Here is a 21512-nt window from a genome sequence, read left to right as displayed (position 1 = left end):
GCTCAGGGTAGTGGGCCTGCCCTTTGGACCCTGCCCTTTAGAGGGCAGTTCTGGGAAGGATGAGAGGAGAAGAAAGGGGTGTGTGTGGGGGAGGATAATGGGATAGAAGGAAAGAAATGGGAAAGGGGAGAGGAGGAAACTGGGATAGAGGAGGGAGAGGATGGAAAGGAGGGGGGAGCAAGCACATAGGGAGGAGGGGGAGATGGCACAAGAAGAGGGAAGTGGCAGGAAGGAGGAGACGGGGAGGGAGGAGGAGGGAGGTGGGGCGGCTGTGCGGGCTGCAGGGGATGTGCCGGGGGCAGGTCGGGCTGGCTGGGTGAGGGGTCGGGTAGGGAGCCGTGGAGGGTGGTCCCCCCGACCCTGCGGAGGGCTCCTCCCGGAGCAAAGCACCCACCTTGGCCATTTTGCTCTTGTTGTCGGCGGTCAGAAATGACATGTTGTTGATCTCATTCTGGACCACAAAGTTCTGCTCCTCGCGCTTGAAGTTCTGATGGGGAGGCAGTGCTGGGGTCAGACGGGGTGCAGGCGGGCATCTTTGGGCAGCAGCGTCTTGGGTGGAGAGAGACGAGGGGCGGGGCGCGTGGGGACTCACGTGGGACTTGGACCAGTAGATGAAGATCTCGCCCACCATCCGGAACAACTCCTCCGCGCTGGGATTGGGTTCCGTCAGCCAGTGTGCCCTGGGCCAGCAAGGGAAGGGGTTGGTGAGGGATGAGGGCAGGGACCCCCAGGGGAGGGGACCGCACAGAGATCTCAGGGGAGGGACTGGGGGGACCAGGAGACTTCAGTGGGAAGGAGACAGCTTTCTAGGGTAACCCGGACATTCAGATGATTTAAAAATGACTGGAGCTCCTGTTGTGGCTCCGCACATGAAGAATCCAACCAGGATCCGTGAGAACACAGGTTCAATCCCTGGCCTTACTCAGTGGGTTAAGGATTCAGCATTGCCACACACTGCAGTGTAGGTCGTGGATCTGGCATGGCTGTGACTGTGGCTGTGGCTGGTGGCTCCAGCTCTAATTCAATCCCTAGCCTTGGAACATCCATATGCCTGCCGCAGGTGTGGCCTTAAAAAGACAAACAAACAAAGAAATAAAAAGAGAAAAATTATAAATAACCATTCTATTCTTTTCTTTTCCTTTTTTCTTTTTTGCCATACCCAAGGCATATGGAAGTTTCTGGACCAGGGATTGAATCCAAGCCACAGCTGTGACTTACACCACAATGGCAGTCACAGTGGATCCTTAACCACAGTGGGAACTACTAAATGACCATTCTTTTTAAAAAGTTTGTTTTTTTAATGATTTTTATTTTTTCCGTTATAGTTGGTTTGCAGTATTTTTCTTTCTCTAAATTTTTTATCGAAGTATAATATACATAGAAAGTGTCAACTTGATGCATTATCACCAAGTGAACACACTGTGTAACCCCCACCCAAGTCAAGAAAGAGAGTATCTCCAGTCCCCAGAAGGATGTGTGTGCCTCTCCCTCCTCTTGAAAGATGCCCTTATTCTGACTTCTAGACCGTGAATTATTTTTGTCTGTTCTTGAATGTTCATGAAAAGATGATACACCGTGTGCTCTTAATTTTTCTGGTTTCTTTCATTCAAGAAGTGTTGGATGTTTGTGAAATTCATCCACATTGTTGGGTGTGTGATAGTTTGCTCACTTTCACTGCCATGTAGCATCCCATAAGTATATCACACTTTACTTGTTCAAACTCTTTGACCCAGTTCTCCTACCCCTAGGGATCTACTCCATAGCAATACCCACTTGTGAGCTCAAAGATGGATGTGCAAGGAAGTGTACAGCATATATGCCACTGCTTCCCATTTCTGCTCCTATGACAGACATAACTAATCAATCTGAGCCCCCTTCCTCACAAAGCCCTGATGCAACCTTAACATCTTTTTGAACCAAGATGGAACTTGGAGTTGAAACTGATTTACCATCCCTGGATTTGGCTGCACCTAAAACTTAATAATTCTTTAAACACTGCTTCTGGTTTTAGGGAGATGTTAGTAAACTGGTTGATAACCTGTGTTTGCCCTTTTATAAAGATCTACATTTCTGGGAAAATCAGGCTGGCCAGATCTGGACTATCTTCCTGTCTTCTCTCAGTGATGGAGAAAGGCCAGACCACTGGACTTCACTGCGCAATCAGAGAGCCCGTGTCCCCCAGCCCAGAGACACAGTGCTGGACTGGGGAAGTAGGGCTCCTTATGGCTAACCCTGCAACCATCACAGGGCCTCAGATTCAGGAGGTTTAAAGGAGCAGAAGGGGAGGAAACCCAAGAAGGCCGGCTTTTCCTGGGCCATATCGGGGGATCGAGTGAGGATTGCAAGAAATTTATAGCACATCAGAGGTGAGAGGTCATGCTGGGGTGTGAGTGATGACGGCTGGGGACGGCTGACCTGTTGTTGTCCACGTAGCGGATGAGCAGTGGGTAGAGGGCATACAGGTCCCGGCAGAGCACAGAGAACTCATCCCGCACCAGGAGCTCCCCTTCCTCGGCTTCTGCCTTGGCCTCCAGGCGCAGCTGCTCCTCCTCGGCCACCACCTTCCCGGCCCGTTTGCGCAGCCGCCCGATGGTGGGGATGAAGTGTGAGTGCAGGAGCTCGGGCCGGGCCCGGCTCACGATGGGCTGGGCGAACACTGCAGAGGCAGAGGGTGCATGTCCTGCTGCAGGCCACCGACCTATGACCTCTGAGCCCACGCCCGGTCTCTGGTCCCATCCCATGACCCCTGACCTGTCCCTCTGACCCCACGGAACATGGATCCCAGCCTGACCCTGGCTTCTGATCCCAGCTTCTACCTCTGATCCCACTCTTGACCTCAGGCTGTGACATCTACATAGTCCCAGATCCTTGATCCCAACCAGAACCCTTGACCTGAAACGGTGACCCTCAACCTGACACAAGTTCTTGACCTCTGACCCCAACAACTGAATCCTAACCTGATATCTAACCGTAGGCCATGACATCTCACCCCAGTCTTCAACCTCTGACCTGGACTATACCCAGACTTAACTCACCACATAATTTCTGACTATGTCCCCTGGCTTCCTACTGCAGCCTCTGACCTCTGACCCTGGCCTCTGATCCCAGCCCAGATCTCTAGTTTGGCCCTGATCCAAAACTCAAGTCCTGACATACAACTTCTGAACCGGGAATCCCAATCTTTTAAAGACTCATTTCTTGACCTCTGACCCAGAACCCTAATTGTCCATATTAGGGACCTGGATGTTTGACCTGGTCCTTTGACCCTTTGTAGAAGGAACTCAGCCTTCTGACCTAGCTCCTAACCCTTGTTCTAACTCTCTCCAAGGCTCCAGAAATCCAGAATCCAGCCTGGAGAACCCCGGCATCCTTAAGAGCCTGAGATTTTGATCCCTTAGGATGATCTCTGGCCTTGCAACCCCCAAAAATCTTCCCCACTCTCAGGAAATCATGGACCCCTCTGAGGGATCGCCCTCTGAGGCCATCAGATCAAGGCACCTGAGCCCCAGGGCACTGGCCCCAGTTCTCAGGAGCCGGGTGCCTGCCAGACCCACCGGCCAGCCGCTTCATCCATGAGGCCTCGTCGATGCCCAGGTTGTTGACGATGATCCGCAGGATGTTTCCCAGCAGGGAGTTGAGGTGGTCGGAAGTGACAGCTGTGCAGGGCGGAGGGGCTCCCGCGGGCAGGGCGGGTGGGGGCGCCTCGGGCCCGCGTTCCCACCAGCGGGGCAGGTAGCTGCACAGCATGGGCAGCGTGATCTCAATGACGTGTGGCATCTCCGTGTAGCGGGCCCCCGACTCGGCCAGCCCCCCGATGTCTGCCATGAGCCGCTCCAGCACCGGAATATCCGGGCACATCTCCTCCACGCTGTTGGGGAGCCCCAGGACTGGGGTGCAAGGAGGGTCAACCCATCATGCCCAGACCCATCATGCCCAGACCTCAGACCTCAGTGTCCACACCACAAACCAGAGCCCCACAAACTCTGGGATTCCCCACTCTGGAGCACCCCCAAGCTGGGGACTCCTCAGCCCCTTGGGGCCCAGACTGGGCCACACTACCTCCATCATGGGTCTCCCCAGCCCTGCACGGGCAGAATATAACCCTTGACAGCTGCCCCAGCCACATCCAACTTACTGGCCCGCTCCCGGGGAGACTTGGTGGTGTACACTGAGCAGGCATTGTACTCGTTCAGCTGGGGCTCCAGGAATGCCACTGGCATGGCTGCTGCCAGGCGGGCCAGGCACTCACCGAGGGCTGGCCGCAGCCTGGAAGAGGAGGCTGTGCTTAGTTCCCACGCCCCCTCTGCCCAGTCCTGGATCCCAGTCCCCTCCTCCACGTAAGTGCCTCTCCCCAGGACCCTTTGGAGCAGAGAGGCTATTCATCGGGGGTCACTGATACGGCCGTCTCCCTGGCTTTCCTAAATGCCCTCTTGCTTCTCCGGTAATCCTAGCACTGCCAGCGGCTCTCCCCAGGGATCCTAGTATGCCTGGCTCCTGTGTGTCACCATAGTTTCTGCGTGATCCTGCCGCCACTGGAGAACAGCCTGGCATCCTGGCCCCCAACCAGTCGGCTCCACTTGCTTCCCATGCCTTCCTCAGTGCGCCCCCACATGGCCACCCTGAGGAACTGCAGTTGCCACAGTGCGCACGTCTGTTGAAGAGCGACCGCGTCCCATCTCTTCTCTCACCTCCATCCTCACCCGCGCCCTCCCCTCCCTGAGCCCCCTCAGTACCCAGCCCAGCCCCCATGGGCTGTCTCTCCTTACTTTTCCACGTAAGGGTTCCTGGTGGTTCCCAGAGAGTAGATACTGCACAGCGTTCGATAGCAAGAGACCTGAACGTCATCCACTGAGGGAAAGAGGGAGGGCGGGTGTCCACACAGGTTCCTCCCAACCCACTCCCTTGTCACCAGTGATGGGACAGCGCAGGGCCTGTACAGCCAGCCTACCCTTTACTAGGTTTGTGAGTTAAGCAAGGACCAACTCTCTCTTGGCCTCGATTTTCCTATCTGTAAAATGTGGATAATTACAGTATCCTCCTCGTAGGGTTATTTTGAGGATTAAATGAGTTAATACTTGAAAAGCAATGGGAAGAGGGTGCGCAGCAAGCACTCGGTGAAGGCTGCTTGTTGTTCTTTCCTTAGAGAGGAGTCATGGATGTCTTTGATGACAGCAAAGGGACGCTCTCTCCAGAAAATGCAAAGAGACAGCCAATCCAGACTCCAGGCATGGCTACCCACATATCACCCAAAGGCCAGGTTAAGAACCTCAGCAACTTCATAAATGTCATGAGGCAAAAAGAGGGCAGGGGGACTGTTCTAAATTGATGAGTAATGACATAGAGTTCCCACTGCGGTGCCACGGGACCAGTGGTGTCTCTGCAGCACTGGGATCTGGCCTGGCACATGGGCATTTGCTGTAGCTGCAGTGTAGGTCACAACTATGGCTCAGATCTGATGCCTGGCCCGGGAACTCCATATGCGGTGGGGCAGCCAAAAAAGTGAAAAAAAAGTAATGATAGAGACATAACAACCAAATGCAATGAGAGAAAAAACTTAACTGAATTTTTTAAAAAAGCAAAGACATTTTGAGGGTAACAGGGAAACTCACCTATTGTCAGGTTAAGTATGATACTAATATTGTGCTTACATGAGAGAAATTCTCATTCCAGGTGCTGAAGCCTAAATATTTAGGAATGAGGTGTCACTGTGTGTGCAACTCACATTCAGAAGTTCAACAAAAAGTTTGTAAATACTGTCCCTCATTAAGTGAAAGGTCAAACAAATGGGGCAAACTGTTGGGGTTATTTTATTTTATTTTTTTGTCATTTTAGGGTTGCACCCTCAGCATATGGAGGTTCCCAGTTTAGGAGTCAAATGGGATCGGCAGCCGCCACAGCTACAACAACGCCAGTACCCAGCCATGAATGCAACTTACACCACAGCTCACGGCAATGCCAGATCCCTGAGCGAGGCCAGGGATCGAACCTGCATCTTCATGGATGCTAGTTGGATTTTTTTCTGCTGAGCCATGATGGGAACCCCCAAGGGCAAATTGTTTTTTTGTTTTTTTTGGTTGTTGTTGTTGTTTTTGTCTTTTTGCCATTTCTTGGGCTGCTCCTGCGGCATATGGAGGTTCCCAGGCTAGGGGTCCAATCGGAGCTGTAGCCGTCAGCCTACACCACCGCTACAGCAACTTGGGATCCAAGCCGCGTCTTCAACCTACACCACAGCTCACAGCAACGCCAGATCCTTAACCCACTGAGCAAGGCCAGGGATTGAACCCACAACCTCATGGTTCCTAGTTGGATTCGTTAACCACTGCGCCATGACGGTAACTACAAGGGCAAATTGTTAATAATTCTCTCCTTTCTACTCTTCTGTATTTAAAAAAAAACCAAAAAACAAAAAAAACAGTGGTCGCACCTGTGGCACATGGAAGTTCCCAAGCCAGGGGTGGAGCCACAGCCACTGGAGAAGCAACACTAAATAGCTATGCTGCGAGTCACAGGGGAAGTCCTACTTTTCTGTATGTTTTCAAAATTTCGAATGTCAGGGTATGAGAAGAACCCCATCCAAGCGTTACTGTTCCCTTTTTTTTTTTTTTAGGGCCAAACCCGCTGCACATGGAAGTTTCTGGGCTAAGGGTCGAATCAAAGCTGCAGCTGCCAGCTGACACCACAGCCATAGCAATGCATGATCCAAGCCATGTCTTCAACTTACACCACAGCTCACGGCGACACCGGATCCCTGACCCACCATGCAAGGCCAGGGATCAAACCCACATCCTCAAGGTTACTAGTTGGATTTGCTTCCGCTGCACCACAATGGGGACTCCTGACAGCTCTTATTTTTATCACTTACAAAAAAGTAGGGAGCTGAGATGGCCCTCCCCTTCCCCCAGGGCCCCACAGCCTGCCTGGACACTTCCGCCTGGGTAGCCATCCCCTGGGGCCTCACAACCGACCTTGGCATCTCCTACAAATGTGTTACTTCTTCCAGTCTGTCTCATGGAGGCCCCACTGTCCCCAGGTCCCCAGGCCAAGGCCCTGACTCTGGATGCCTCCCCTTCGCAACCTGCCTCTTCAGCCTCCCAAACTTCCCTCCCATCAGCCCCTCCAGCCTTTCCCCACCTCCAGCCTGGCCCATGTCGCAACTTGGAAGGCTTTTTGGAGGACCTGAACACACCCTGTCATGACTCCCGACCAGGTGTTTCATCTTGCCGGTGTCTCATTAAGGTCATTTTGTTACACACTGTATGTGCTATGTCACTAGATCCCAGGTCACACAATACAGGTGCCATTCGGTTGGATAAACAGAGCAGGCGCTGCTCACTGACCCCCAGTATCTGTCCTTACCTCCTTTCTGCTCTGCTCTCCTACCTAGCCCGACACACGACCTCCCAGACTAAAGCCCACTTTCCTAGCCTTCTTTGCAGTGACCTGTGACCATGCGCTGAGTCCTGGCTAATAGGATGAATGTGAGAGAAGTGATGTGGGCCACTCCTGGGCTGTTCCTTTCAAAGTAGTGAGGTGCTCTCCTCTGCTTTTTCTCCTCTCCTTCTGGTAGAATGAGAATGTGATGGCACACCCTCTTGAAGCAAAAGGATAAAGGCAGTATTTTAGGGACAGCAGAGCAAGAAGATGGAAGGAACCTGGGCTTCTGACATCACAACCAACCAACAAGTAGATTGTTACATGAGAAAGAAATATAATTCTGGGAGTTCTCTTCATGGTTCAGCAGTTAATGAACCCGACTAGGATCCATGAGGATGTGGGTTCAATCCGTGGCCTTGCACAGTGAATTAAGAATCCGGTGTTGCTGTGAGCTGTGGTGTAGGTCATACGCATGGCTCAGATCCCGTGTGGCTGTGGCTGGCAGCTACAGATCCAATTCTACCCCTAGCCCAGGAACTTCCATATGCTGCAGGTGCAGCCCTAAAAAAAAATATATATATACATATATACTTCTAACTGGTTTAAGCTACAGTGACTTAGGTCTTTTGTCAGAGCTACAGAATTAACACTCATTCTGTTACCCACCACCCACCACTGCACTGAATTGAATGCACACTTTGCTTATGGAAATAAATCCTCTCAATAAACACACACTGAAACGCGTGCGGATTCCATTGGGATGGGTGGTGGTGGCTGAACTGACATCCGTGCCCCCCGCCCCACGCCCACCCTCGGGACCGTCCTTACGGATGACGTCGTCTCCAAACTGGTGCTGGGCGATGTGCTGGAAGAGGGTGGTTAGCACAGGCAGCAGGGCCACGGTGGTGTAGGTGAGGTTCTGGCCCACGCCCTTGACCTGCGTGCGCGCCTGTGACACCTTGCCCAGGCGCAGGTTCTCCACCATCTTCTCGATGTCCTCCGAGGCGCTCTCGAAGAAGGAACGGAGGCCGGCCTTCACAATCTCGGGGCCAGACTTCATCACTGTCCTAGGAGGGAGGCGGGAGCACAGCAGCTCTAGAGTCTGAGATTTGAGGTTGTGGAGCATCTGGGAGAGCAGGGGCTGGGGTGCGAGCAGGGTTAGGATGGGAGGGGGCACCGTGACCCGGAGCCCCACCTCGCGTCCAGGGAACGTGCCAGGATGTGAAGGCAGTTGACCACGGCTGGGGCATCCGTCCCTGGGGGAGGAAGATGGGCTTAGCTGAAGGAAGGGTCATGAGGACAGACCTCTTTGTCCACCCACCCCGACGGCTCTCTCTCCACCCACCCACCCCACCCGTGCTGCCACAGGCCTGCGTCCTCTCCTCATCTGGCTGTGACCCCTCTGCCAGTCCCTCCCTGGCCCTGACCTCTGTCACTGTCTGGTGATGAATCTGGAAGCTCCATGGGGGCAGAGCCCAGGACTATCCCATTACTGGCCTGTCCCCAGGACTACGCACTCCATGTCCAAGTCCAGAGGAAGAACGCAGAGAAGGTTGTTCAACTTAAAGCAAGAAACTGGGCCCTATTTCTTCAGGGTGAGATTGGTCATGGGGGGAAGGGAGGGGGAGCCGGGGAGAAGGGCTCAGGGAGCAGAGCTGCTTACCAAAGAGAGAGACTCGGTGACGGACAAGAGCGGCCAGCTTGCAGAAGAGGCTGAGGAAGAGAAAGGACCAGGAGGACAGCGGAAATGGAGCAAGGACAGCAGGGGACACAGTTAGGGAAGGAGGGACAGGGAGAGAAGGGCAGAGGACAGAGCCAAGGGGACACAGGTAGGATGAGGGGAGAGAAAATGAAGGAGTCAGGGCGCGCGGGGGGCGGGGGGGGCCGCAGAGAGAGGAACAAGCTTGAAGGTCACAGCCTTGGGCTCCTGGGGGTGAGGAGGCTGGTGTGTCTTTCTTTCTTTTCTTTTTTCTTTTCTTTTCTTTCTCTCCCCCCCGCCTTTCTTTCTTTCAGGGGGAACAGACCTGCAGCATATGGAGGTTCCCAGGAGTCTAATCGGAGCTACAGGTGTTGGCCTCTACCACAGCCACAGCAATGCCAGATCCAAGGTGCATCTGAGACCTACACCTCAGCTCACAGCAACGCCAGATCCTTCGCCCACTGAGCAAGGCCAGGGATCAAACCCACATCCTCATAGATACTAGTCAGATTTTTAACCCTCTGAGCCACAACCGGAACTCCTGGCCTGCTGCTTTTCTGACAGGGTGACCTGACCAGTTCATCCCAGTTTGCCTGAAAGTCCCATGTCCTGGGGCGCACCAGGATGGCTGGTCACCCGAGCCCTTCGATCACTTCTGCAGGTAGACTGGTCAGTGCCAAGTGCCCAGGACAAAGCCCCTAAGGTCCACGGTTGGGAGGAAAGGATCCAGGATTACAATGCTCTGAGCTCTGGGGCTGGGTCAGAGGGCGGGGGGCGGAGCGGCAGGGGGCGGGGGGCGGGGCAGGGGGCGGGGCACACCTGGTGATCATTTCCTTCTCCTTGTTGGAGGCGTGGCCGCCGCTGCCCAGCACTTTGGCCGGAGTGGACAGAAAATAGAGGCAGTGGTTGGTGAAGTACTGGTTGATCAAAGGGAGCAGGATCTGGGATGGGGTGGGGAAGAGATGAAGGTGGTGAAGGGCAAAGACAGCCCCCAAGTCCCCAGCCCCTCAGCTTCTGAGCCCACCTCTCACCTTGGCAAAGAATTTTATCTCCTGTTCATGGGGGGACTTTTCCACTCGTCCACTGCTGACCACAGCCTCTGGTGGGGGAAAGCAAAGAGGGGTCATGTGGGTTCAAGGCCAGGGAACTCAGGGTGTTCTCATCAGGCAGAGTTAGGATATAATAGGATATAACCTGCTGGTATGAGGTCACTTCTGTTTATCTTTTATCTCATTCCCCCTCCCCAAATCCTTGATCAAACCTTTCCTGAAGCTGACAATGGGGAACAGGACAAACTGGGATATGGTAAGGTCATGGAACACCCCTTTCTTCACCTATCACAAGTCCTTTTCTTCATGAACTTCAATACCTGGCAGAGATTAAGTATGGAACGAACGAATGAAACAAGAAGTTGATGTAGGGAGTTCCCGTCGTGGCGCAGTGGTTAACGAATCCGACTAGGAACCATGAGGTTGAGGGTTCGATCCCTGCCCTTGCTCAGTGGGTTAAGGATCCGGCGTTGCCGTGAGCTCTGGTGTGGGTCGCAGACGCGACTCAGATCCCGCGTTGCTGTGGCTCTGGCGTAGGCTGGCAGCTATAGATCTGATTCACCCCCTAGCCTGGGAACCTCCCATATGCCGCGGGAGCAGCCCAAGAAATGGCAAAAAGACAAAAAAAAAAAAAGTCAATGTAGACGGATCAAACTTAATGGGCTCAGCATGCCTCCACCATGCAACTCTAATCTAATCTAAAGTTTAGATTAAACTTTAAAATGGAAACAGGGAGTTCCCGTCATGGCACAGCAGAAACAAATCCGACTAGAACCATGAGGTTGTGGGTTCGATTCCTGCCCTCGCTCAGTGAATCAAGGATTCGGCATTGCCTTGAGCTGTGGTGAGGGTCGAAGATGCGGTTTGTATCCTGCGTTGCTGTGGCTGTGACATAGGCCAGCAGCTGTAGCTCCGACTAGACTTCTAGCCTGGGAACATCCACCATCATCATAGTGAGAGCAGTAGTTCATACTATTAAGTAATAATGCTGACTCCAATGACTAAACCCTTGCTCCGTCCCCGGCACTCAGAGAAATGTTCTCGCACAATCTCAACGTGGAGGGCCCACACACTGGCCCCTCGCCCTCCTTTTGCAGATGAAGACACTGAAGCGAAATGGCTCACCCAGCAAAATAAATGACAGAACCACCCCGGTTATAGCGAACAGACCCCCCTTCTGGTAGGTGAGGAGACGGAGGTTCAGAGCGGAGAGGGACGTGCAGGGAGAGTGCAGGCCAGAAGTTCAGCTCCGGGGAGATTTGGGGTGAGATGTACGAGTGAATCCTGCTGGGCCGTGGGAAGGGAACGTGGGGATTCCTGGTGGCTCTCAAAGGGACAGTTGGGGCTCTCTGGGGGAAGCTGGAGGGGAGTATCAGGGCCCCAGCTGTGATTCTTAGCGACATTATCAGAGGCATCTGCTGGGCCCCCCAACAGACTCAGCCTTCAAAACAGACCCAGAATCCCCAGTTCTCACTCTTTTGCTCCTGCCCCTGACAGTCTGTTCCCTCAAGCAGCCAGAGGGATCCTGTGATCCCCCAAGGCAGGTCAGGGCCCTCTCCTGCTTAGAACGCTCCTGGGGCATCATTTCACTCAGAGGAAAAAGCCACAGGAGTTCCCGTCGTGGCGCAGTGGTTAACGAATCCGACTAGGAACCATGAGGTTGCGGGTTTGGTCCCTGCCCTTGCTCAGTGGGTAAACGATCCGGCGTTGCTGAGAGCTGTGGTGTCGGTTGCAGACGCGGCTCAGATCCTGCGTTGCTGTGGCTCTGGCGTAGGCCGGTGGCTATAGCTCCAATTTGACTCCTAGCCTGGGAACCTCCATATGCCGAGGGAGCGGCCCAAGAAATAGCAAAAAGACAAAAATAAATAAATAAATAAATAAATAAATAAATAAATAAATAAATAAATAAAATTATAACGGGTTACACCAACTCACATCCCCACTCCTCCTCAGTCCGACCTTAATTACTTTCTAACACACTAAGGGATCCTTATTTCTGACGTTAAATGTCTGAATCCATCACGGGCGTGATAAGTTGCAGAGGAGGGGGATCACTGTTTCCGTTGTTCGCTGCAGTATTCTCAACGCCTAGAACAGTGCCTGGCAGAGTGATCAGGCCAGGGGAGGAAAGGGGAATGCATGCTCTGAGTCCCTAGGTGAAACTCCGTACCCAGGTGGGCGATAAACTCCTGAGAAATGTCCATCCAGCGCAGCAACTGCTGCAGGAAGCCAAAGGCAAACCGTTTCTCAATGGAAGATGTGTCCAGTTCCATGTCCTTAAGGCCCCTGCCGGTGCAGGCAGAGGGAGGAGTCAGCCCAGACACAGGTCCGCCGCTGTGTTTCCAGCCCCGCCCCAGTTCCCCTGGACTCCCCCCCAGGCTCCGCCCCCGCTTTCCAGGATTCGCCCTTCTAAGACTCCTCCCCTCCCTGGATCCGCCTCTGCTTTCCAGGGCCCACCCCTCTCTGGCCCCACCTCCTCTCCCCAGGCCATACCCCCTTTAACTTCCCCTCTGGGGCTCCGCCTCCACTACCTAGGGTGTGTCTTTCCCAGCTTTCGCCCAGGTAATGCCCCTGCTCCCTGCTCCCTGACCCTCCCTGGTGGGGCTTCCAGCTAGCTTGCCTGGTGACCGCATAGCCATTCATCTGCAGGAACTTCAGCAGCTCCTGGGCCTTCTCTCTATCTCGTGCCTTCTCCTTGGCCGTGAGAGTGTCGTAGGGAACCAGCAAGGGGTGGGTCCCACCACCTGGGCGATAAAGACCAGAAATCAGGGGGCTGGGGAGTACCCAGGCCACTCCTGAAGTGGTTCTGGAGTTGAGGGTGTGCATAATTACAGCAATAAAGACAGAAATAAGAATAACCAAAACACTGCTTTCAGATACTCGCAACATCTTCACCACAACCCTACAGCAGTAAATGCTGTGATTATCCCCACTGCATAGACAAGAAACGAAGGTTCAGTGGGGTGAAAGCAGTTGTCTAAAGTCGCACAATTCCATCCCTGGCGCTTATGACTCCAGAGCCTGGGACTAGGGGACAGTGGAGCAGGAGGGACCGTGGAGCAGGAGGGTCTGTGCGGCGGTGGGGTAGGCGCCCTCACCCTTGGCTTCCAGCTCCTGCTTCTTCTTCCGTCCCCACGTGTTGTGGTAATTTTCCGCCAGTTGTTCTGCCATAGCCTGGGAGTGGATGCACAGGGCAAGGCCCATTCAGGGGATGTCCTCCTCCCCCAGAAGACACGTCCATGTCCCCCCAAAAAGATCAGAAGTCTCACCTGCAGCTCCCGGGACAGGGTAACGCCGCTGAGGTCAGGGGGCTGGGGGTTGTAGCCTTCTCGAGCATCATAGGTCTGGGAGGACAAGGGAGAGATTGGGGCAGGGCAGGGAGGACTTAATGGGCTAGCAGGAAGCTCAGGCCCCAACCCAATTTATCCCCATACCTAGCCCTACACCCCTCCTCTGTACCCTCTCCTAAGGCCGGGTCTCTAAGCCACCCTCCTCTCTTCCGCCCTTTGCAGTTCTGCAGACCCACGTCCCCTCCTTTTCCAGCCCTCTTAGCCTTTGCCCGCCCCCTTTCCCCGACCCCACCCCTTTCCCTGGTCTTTCCCCCCCTCCTTCTCCCTCTTCCTGACTCCACCTTCCGCCTGGCCCCACCCTCCCCTGGTCCCGCCCCTTATTCTAGCCACTCCCCACCCTCATGACCCCGCCCCTCGCCCCAGCCCCGCCTCCACCTCCACCTGGGCACTTTGGGATATCTTCCGTGTTTTTTTCTTCTCCGTCTTCTCCTCCTCACCCTCCCTGGCTTTCTCTATCGTCCATTCCCAGGCAATCATGGCCTTCAAGGACTCTTTGATGGGCCAGCGATAAATCTCTTTGTCCTGGGATGAACAAGAAGGAGTGGAGTTGGTGGAATGGGGTGAGAGTGAGGTGGGAGTAGGAGCCCCTGGCACAGCCTCACTGGCCTCCAGTATCCCAGGAAGGGGCAAGCCCTGACCACGTGGCTAGGAAGTGGTCCAGTCGGAATTAGAACCCAGGTCTCTTACCTGCTCTGTAACGAAGCCTCCCAAACAAACTCTCATTATCCCATTTTATACGTGAGACTCGGAGAAGTTAAGCTGTGTGGTCAAGGACTCAAACCCAGTCTCTGGGACTCTTTCTAAGGGACAATAGGAGTCCGGGGTCTAGAGGAGGCAGCCAAGTTCGAGGGAAGGCCAAGTCCATGGATAGGGAGCCCTAAACAACAGATCCAGCTAGATCCAAACCCATGAAGCTGCCTCACTCCTCCCTGAACCCTCAAATTTTGAACCCCTAACATTGGGGCCCAAGGCTTGGTCACCTTCTCTGAAAAGGTCTTGTAGGGCCTCAGCATGGGATGGGTCTTCAGCTCCTCATCTATGTTCTCCCCATAGGACCAGTTGTTCTGGATCTGGAGGTGGAGAGGGGGTGGGTAGGGGCAGCGTCACTAGACACCTGGGGTGAGAGCAGGATGAAAGGTGCCCAGCAGCCTAGGGACACAGAGGGGAAACCCTGGAGGGGCCAAGGATTCCAGAAGAAGCTGTGGGTCCCAGGAAGTTAGGGGTCTCAGGGAAATGTGGGGCCCTTGGGGAGGATATGAGACCGAGAGAAGGCTGAGGTCTTGAGGGGAGCTGGCAGGGGTGGGGATTCCTGCAGAAGGGAGGACCCCGACGCCCACCTTGTCGAAGGCCCACTTCTCATGCGTGTACTCGGCAAACTTGTTGATGAAGGAGTCCAGCTTCTCTGGGATGATCACGCTATTGAGGGAGGGGTCAGCAGATGCTGGGTGGGCCCGCCTTCCACCCCTGAAACATTCTTCTCCCTCCCCTGCCCCCAGGCCCCGCCCCCCCAGGCCTCACTTGAGAGTCTCCACAGGCCGAGGATCGAAGTTGCCTTCAGCGTCCACGGTAGCCTTTTTCTCAGCCTTGGATGAGTATGAGGCGTCCACGTAGTCGGGGGGCAGGGCCCCTGCGATGGCACACAGGCAGGGCATAGCCATGCGGTACAGCTCTGGGTCATATTTCTGGAGATGCCAAGAGGGGTGGTGGCGGGGGGGTCACTGCAGGCCTGGCTAAACCTTCAATTCCTGGAGCCCCAGGACCTCCAACTCGCCCCTCCAGTCATCAGCCCTCCTCCCTGAGCCCTCAAACATGAAGTATGGTCTCTCGCTCTGCAACCCAAACCTCAGATCTGGACTCTCAAACCTCCTCTATATTACCCCTCTCCAAGCCCCCAAACTAGAGGCCCATTCTCTCTCCCATAACATTCCAAGCGGAGACCCCACTTATAGATTCTCTTGGAACTACAGAACTTGCAGAACTGCCTCCCTCCCTGAATCCCCAAATTTGTGGTTTTCATTCTGGATCCCCAACTTGGGGCCCCAAACCCCCTAAACAGGCTTCTTTTGAGGTCCCTGGGCCCCCAGACCTTATGGGCCAGCGAGTCAAAGATGCCCCAGAAGAGTTTGCGAGTGAGGTGCAGCTCTTCCTCCGAGGTGACTCCGAAGTTGGCCCAGCCTGTGGGGAGGCAGTAGTACTTCCAGCAACGCTCATAGTGGTTGGTGAGGAGCTAGATGGGGAGCGAAAAGGGAGACACATAAATGAGGGGGACATACACAGGCGGCAGGCAAAGAAAGCCCCAGGGAGGCCCAGGGTATCAGTGCTTTTAAATTATGAATGAAGTGATTATGCAAATGGTATGCTAATAAGGGTGAATACGTGTGCCTATTGGGGTGTGGTCCTAGATGGTTTACTATCTAAATTTGGCACTATAATTTAGAGTCAGGATGGGCATTAAATCAGAGCTGGATTTGTTTGGTGTTGCTTTGCACAAATAAGTATGTGAATATTAATGCGTGGGTAGGGGTCGTGGGTAGATAAGCATATGGATGGAGTGATCTGTGCTTATGTGAATAAAACATGGCAAATAGAAACATAGGCAGCACCCCATGCAAACATATGGTAATTGGGAAGAAAGCCTCCACCGTCCAATATGCAAATTTGTAATAGGGGCTGATTTAGATGTTTTATGCAAAACAGTTACCATATCTGAGTTCGAGGTATCTCCTTATGGAAACGAAGCATGCAAATGAAAAAATAATAGGAGAGACAGTGTGCAAATAATCAGGATAGCTGTGGTACTGTTTATTCAAATAAATGCACTCATTTGAATAGTAGAAGGCGGGTGGTCGAAGCCTCTGAATAAGCATGCTAATCAGAAAAAGTGGTGTGCCCCGCTCAAATACGTGCTAATTACGGTGGAGGCTGGCTCACTATTAGGAGAATTAAACGCTAATTAGAGCGTGTTAAAGGCACTCATGACGCAAAGTGAATGTCCTCGGAATCCCAGTACGCAAATGAGAATGCCCGTGTGGCCCCGGCCGCCTCGGCCTGGGCGCGTGATACAGAAGACGCCCCAGAGTCCGAGGGTGGCGCAAGCTGGTGGGTGGAGGCTGAAGAGGGCTTGTCCTCACCTTGAGGGGCATCTTGGCGAACTCGTTAAGGATGGGCACGTCGAACACCAGGCGCCGAAGCAGGTGCTGTAGCATGGACGGGCGGATGTACCTGCGGAGACATGATCGGGGCGGGGTTTTCCCACCCCCGAGGCCCGCCCCTGCGGGAGCCCCTCCCACCCCGAGGCCCGCCCCCCGGGAGCCCCTCCCACCGCGGGGCCCGCCCCCCACCTGCAGAGCGCCATCAGGCATTCCTCGATGACGTCGCGCTGCGCCTTGGTGAGCGAGCGGCCACGGGACAGGCGGTACACCGTGTGAAGCATGGAGTCCACCATGATGGCACGATGCTCGGTTCCCGCGAAGAGTGGCGCACACTTGGTGATGAGTGGCAGCACGGCCAGGCATAGGTAGCGGTTCAGCGCCAGTGCCATTTCCGTGGTGCTGAAAGTGGCCTGGGGTGCAGGGGGCGGACATCAGGCCCTCAGTGCCTCCTGGGGTTGCCCTGGCACTTGCCCAGGACAACTCTAGGCAAACAACCCTAGGTTCTGATCTTCCCCTCAAATCTGCTCCTCCTCGTCTCTGCTACGCTTATTACTTTGGATTGTGCAAAATTTCAGAGGCAAAAGTCCAGGAGGCAGTTAATAAACCCTCACTACCCAGATTAGACTGTTCTGCAGCTATCCACTGTCTGCATGCTTATTTCAGCTCTAACCCCACCTTTTTTCCTGTAATATTTAATGCAGCCTCCAGCCATATACCCTTTTACCCAAAGACCCTTAAATGTGTACCTTCAGACAAGTACTTCCATTTAACATTCCATGCTTTATACCTCACATGATGAACATAATCTCTTAATAATCATGACCAGTTTTCTCTGTCTTCAAAATGCCTTTGCAGAGTTCCCGTCATGGCTCTGTGGTTAACGAATCTGACTAGGAACCATGAGGTTGCGGGTTCGATCCCTGCACTTGCTCAGTGGGTTAAGGATCCGGCATTGCTGTGAGCTGTGGTATAGGTCGCAGGTGCGGCTCAGATCCCGCATTGCTGTGGCTCTGGTGAAGGCCAGCAGCTACAGCTCCGATTAGACCCCTAGCCTGGGAACCTCCATATGCCATGGGTGCAGCCCTGGAAAATACAAAAAAAAAAAAAGGCCTTTGCATCTGGCTGGGATTGTTTGGATCTGGGCCCCAGGAAGATCCACATACTGTACTTGGCTGACAGATCTCTCCATTGGTAACTGTCCCTCCCCTCTTTTTGGTGGCACCTGCAGCATGTGGAAGTTCCCAGACCAAGGATCTAACCCTTGCCACAGCAGCCAACCTGAGCCACTGGATGCTCAACCCCTGGAACCACATGGGAATGCCCTCTGCCTTTTTAAGGTTATTGATTTGCTGAAGAAACTGGGTCATGGGGTACAATGGAATTTCCTACATTTTGGCTCTGGCTGGTTGCTTCCTAGGTGGTATCAGCTCACTTGTGCCTCCACCTCCTGTATTTCTGATCAACTGGAAATTGATTGAATAACCGTGCTAATTTAAGATTCAGAGTTCCCTTTCCCAGTTAACAGACAACAGTCACTTCTCCCATCTTAAGAACAGTTCCCTCTTGACCCAGTTCACTCCTCCAGCACATCACCGTTGCTCTATCTCCAGCTTCTGTAGACTGACAGCACTCGCCATGTCCAGTACCTCAGCCCCAGGCTCTCCTAAACCCTTTCCTGAAAGGCTTTCAGTCCCCCGCCCCACCTCACGGAAACAGCTCCTTCCATTTGATCAAACCAATGGCGAGTTCTCAGTCCTCCGAACTTGGCCTTGTCACCTTCTGTGGTTATTGCCGTTGTTGCGGTGCATGTGTCTTTGTGTCTCCATGGTGCTGGCCCATCACTGAGAATTATTTGTTACAACCTGAGGTGTTGGAGACTTCCACCCACCCTTTTCCAGAAGTCAGTGTTTTTCTTGGTTTTTGCTTTCTGTCTTGATGGGGGGGTGGATCATGACATGTGCACAGGTTCAGAACCAACAAAAGTGCTGCCACTGTTCCCATGACCCATCCCACAGCCAGGAGGTTGACCAGGCTACTCACCGTGTCCAGCGAGGCGGCCGCCCTCATATCAGGCAGGAACCCCACGTCCAGCACATGCAGCAAGAAGTCCTGGTTCTCGATGCCGTACACACGGTCCAGGAAGAGCACCATCGACGCCTTGTGGTCCGGCACGAAGGATGCTGACATCTTTGGCTGTACTAGAGCCCCGTCTGTGGGCAGGAAGAGGGGGGTCAAGGCTGCCCTTGGGGCCCCTCCACTTCCTCCCCAGCATCGCTCCCCTGCTGAGTCCCCCCCCCCGCCACTGCCCCTGCCCACCGCCCCGTCTGCACCTTTGCCCAGGGTGGGTATCTGCAGTGGGAGGCTGATGATGCCCACGAGATCGTCCAGGGGCACGAGGGAGCGCAGGATGGCACGGATCCGCAGGGCCTCGCCCTTGCCGGCTTGGATCAGCTGGAGAAGGGAGGTGGACATGTCGTCAGACACCCCATCCCCCTTTTGAGCATTCCCCCAGCTCCATCCCTTCCTGACCCAAAGGCAGGCAAAGCAGGCCTCCGTGTTGTGGAGCTAATTCTAGAATTCCCAGCCCTGACCCCTCTGCCTGTGCTGCTCCCTGCAGCCCGACCACCGCTGGCTCTCACTGCCTGGTTCCCCCCGACCCCCAGTGGACTGGGAGCTCTGTGAGGGCAGGACCTGGGGCTCTCTCAGTCATTGCTGTGTCCCCAGCATTGCCTAGCCCAGGACCACCCCAAAAGCAAGAGCTCAATCAATGCTGTTGAGCGTCTGAGGGAAGAGGTTCAGGTTGGCCGTGGACACCCGCAACCCATGCTTTGGGTCTCACATGCATCTCTGGTGCACAGCGTCCCAGCAGGTCAATCAAGGCAGCATAGAAGGACATGATGGCGTGTCCCAGGTGCACCCGGTTTTCTTCAGGGGGCTCCTCCCCGAAGCTGTAGGGGAAGGTGCGTGGTGTGGGGGAGGTGGCAAGGGGCTTGGGGAGGGTAGGATGTTCTGCTGAGGAGGGGGCGGGTGACTCACTGCTCTCGCCGCCGGTCCCTGCGGACGCCAGGGCCGTCCCGCGCGGGGTCCTCGGAGATGCGGATGGCCTCCTCGATGGTGGCCAGCAGCCCCGAGCCGCCCTCGCCCCGCAGGGCAGGCCCGAAGCACTCGGGCTTGCGGATCAGCAGCCGCACCACCACGTTGGCGTTCTCCTCCACGCTCTCACCTGGTGGCTCGCAGGGTCGGGGGGTCCTCGTGAGCCCCTGCCCAGGGCCCCTCCCCAACAGCCCCCGACCTCAAGGTAAATGCCAGGCCTCGTCAGCCCCCAGACCCTGGCTCAAGCCCACTTGGAGGGCTCCCTGCTCCTGTGGGCCTGAGGGAGGCTTTGGCCCGTGCCCCCCAGCCTCCTTCCCTGTCACTGCCACCTCCGGACTCACCATTGACAAAGACAGCAAAGCGCAGGAAGTCCAGGTAGCGCTCACCACCGCAGGGGTTCCAGCCGATGTCCGGGTACCCTTTGGCCAGGAGCATGGGGCAGCTTTGGAGGCCACAGCCTGCCAGGTAGGACACCACCTGGGGGCAGAGGGGGGCTCAGCCAGGGCCGGACCATACTACCTGTCTCCCCAAGGCTCCAGTCCCTGCCCTTCCCTGGAGCTCCATCGTCCAGGTCATCTCAGGACCCCTCAGCAAACAATAACCCTCATCATCCCCCAGCACCTCCCACCTTGACCATCGCAGCCACTTCCTCCCTGGGCTCACTGTGCCCTCCAACCCCCTGCCTGTCCCCCACACAGTCAGAGGGACCCTGCAAATACTGTGATGCCATCTCGCTTAGGGCTAAAGCCAGAACCCTCGCTGTGGCCCACAAGACCCTCCGCACAGTCAGCTTGTCACCTCCCTGCCACCACACGGCAAGGGAGTGGGGGGAGTTGAACCTAAGTTGCTGACTCCAGAGCCCACGCCCTTCACTGCTACACAAAGAAGTGGGGGCCACAGAGGGCCGAGGCCACATGGCTGGGAAGGGAGGTGTGGATTTGCACTCAGCCCCATGAACGTGTCAGGGTCCTATTTTTTCCCTGCAAAGTATTTCCCTTCTGATTCGGTCCTGGACCAGGCAGAATGGCACCTACAGAGTGGGTCCCAAATTAGCAGGTGCCCCTGGCGGTCAGGCCTCCCCCTTCTGTACCTTCTCCAGGTCCTGCTCCTGCAATGCCAAAGCCAGCTCGTTGTTGTCAATGACGGAGGCAGCAGCCACATCCAGGGGCGTGGAGCCCTGCATGCCTGTGGGGGTGAGAGGTGGTGACAATGCTCTTTAGAGGTGCATGGCTGACCATCTCACTTTTGCTTGTCTCACCTCCTCCAGGAAGCTCTCCTTGACCACCCCTTTTCCAGCCTGGGTCAGGTGCCTCCTCTGGCCTGTGCTTCCCCATCCCGGGCCTGACTGTGCCAGGCTGTCACTGTCTGGGATGGGTTCGTCTTCCCCACTCTCCTATGAGCCCCATGAGGGACAGGCCCCAGGGCTGTCTGGGTGTCCCCAGCACGGCTCACTACAGGGCCAGATCTGGTGAGGGGGGGCGGGGCAGTGAGAGTGAGTGAGTGTTGAATGACTGAGTGAGTGATCCAGCAGGGAGTGGGGGCCAGCCCAGAGGGACTTCCAGGAGAGGGCTCAGGGGTTCTCACCCAGGCCAATGCCACTGTTCTCCAGCAGGTAGCTCAGGTGGTCAAACATGGAGCGCTGGTTCTGCCGGCTGATGCGGCAGAAGTAGCAGAGGAAGCGGCAGCAGCTCGTCACCATCTTGGGGAAGCGGATCTCCTGGGCGAGCAGGGTGGGCTGGTGGTCAGCGCCTGCCCTCCCATGGCCCCTCCCCCGAGCTCCCCAGCCCATGCATCC

At 55.0% G+C, this 21512-nt stretch overlaps 2 protein-coding genes across 4 annotated transcripts in view; both read right to left on the bottom strand.

The window, feature by feature from the left end:
- Nucleotides 1-21512, bottom strand: part of NFKBIB (NFKB inhibitor beta) — a 1076695-nt gene that overhangs the window by 302267 nt on the left and 752916 nt on the right. The gene's annotated exons all lie outside the window — the stretch shown is intronic.
- The window catches only part of RYR1 (ryanodine receptor 1), a 117937-nt gene that overhangs the window by 48033 nt on the left and 48392 nt on the right, over nt 1-21512 (bottom strand). For all 3 annotated transcript variants that reach the window (XM_084958575.1, XM_084958576.1, NM_001001534.2), the window contains 29 exon segments: nt 21302-21434; nt 20808-20902; nt 20059-20194; nt 19661-19847; nt 19464-19572; nt 18955-19075; nt 18665-18834; nt 16814-17034; nt 16604-16694; nt 15559-15699; nt 14991-15154; nt 14810-14888; nt 14453-14542; nt 13854-13994; nt 13392-13466; nt 13221-13296; nt 12743-12866; nt 12293-12408; nt 10105-10172; nt 9893-10014; nt 9038-9087; nt 8570-8630; nt 8203-8441; nt 4767-4848; nt 4136-4266; nt 3555-3887; nt 2416-2656; nt 593-680; nt 395-487 (listed from right to left, as the gene is read on the bottom strand). In XM_084958575.1, the coding sequence (XP_084814701.1) occupies nt 395-487; nt 593-680; nt 2416-2656; nt 3555-3887; nt 4136-4266; nt 4767-4848; nt 8203-8441; nt 8570-8630; nt 9038-9087; nt 9893-10014; nt 10105-10172; nt 12293-12408; nt 12743-12866; nt 13221-13296; nt 13392-13466; nt 13854-13994; nt 14453-14542; nt 14810-14888; nt 14991-15154; nt 15559-15699; nt 16604-16694; nt 16814-17034; nt 18665-18834; nt 18955-19075; nt 19464-19572; nt 19661-19847; nt 20059-20194; nt 20808-20902; nt 21302-21434 (3777 nt within the window).

This window comes from Sus scrofa, chromosome 6 (assembly GCF_054392235.1).
Source record: "Sus scrofa isolate SSC_HxYL_T2T_F1_AM1 chromosome 6, Sscrofa_HxYL_maternal_Yorkshire_Landrace_v2.0, whole genome shotgun sequence".
Lineage (NCBI taxonomy): Eukaryota > Metazoa > Chordata > Mammalia > Artiodactyla > Suidae > Sus > Sus scrofa.
This window is presented reverse-complemented; position numbering and strand designations above follow the sequence as displayed.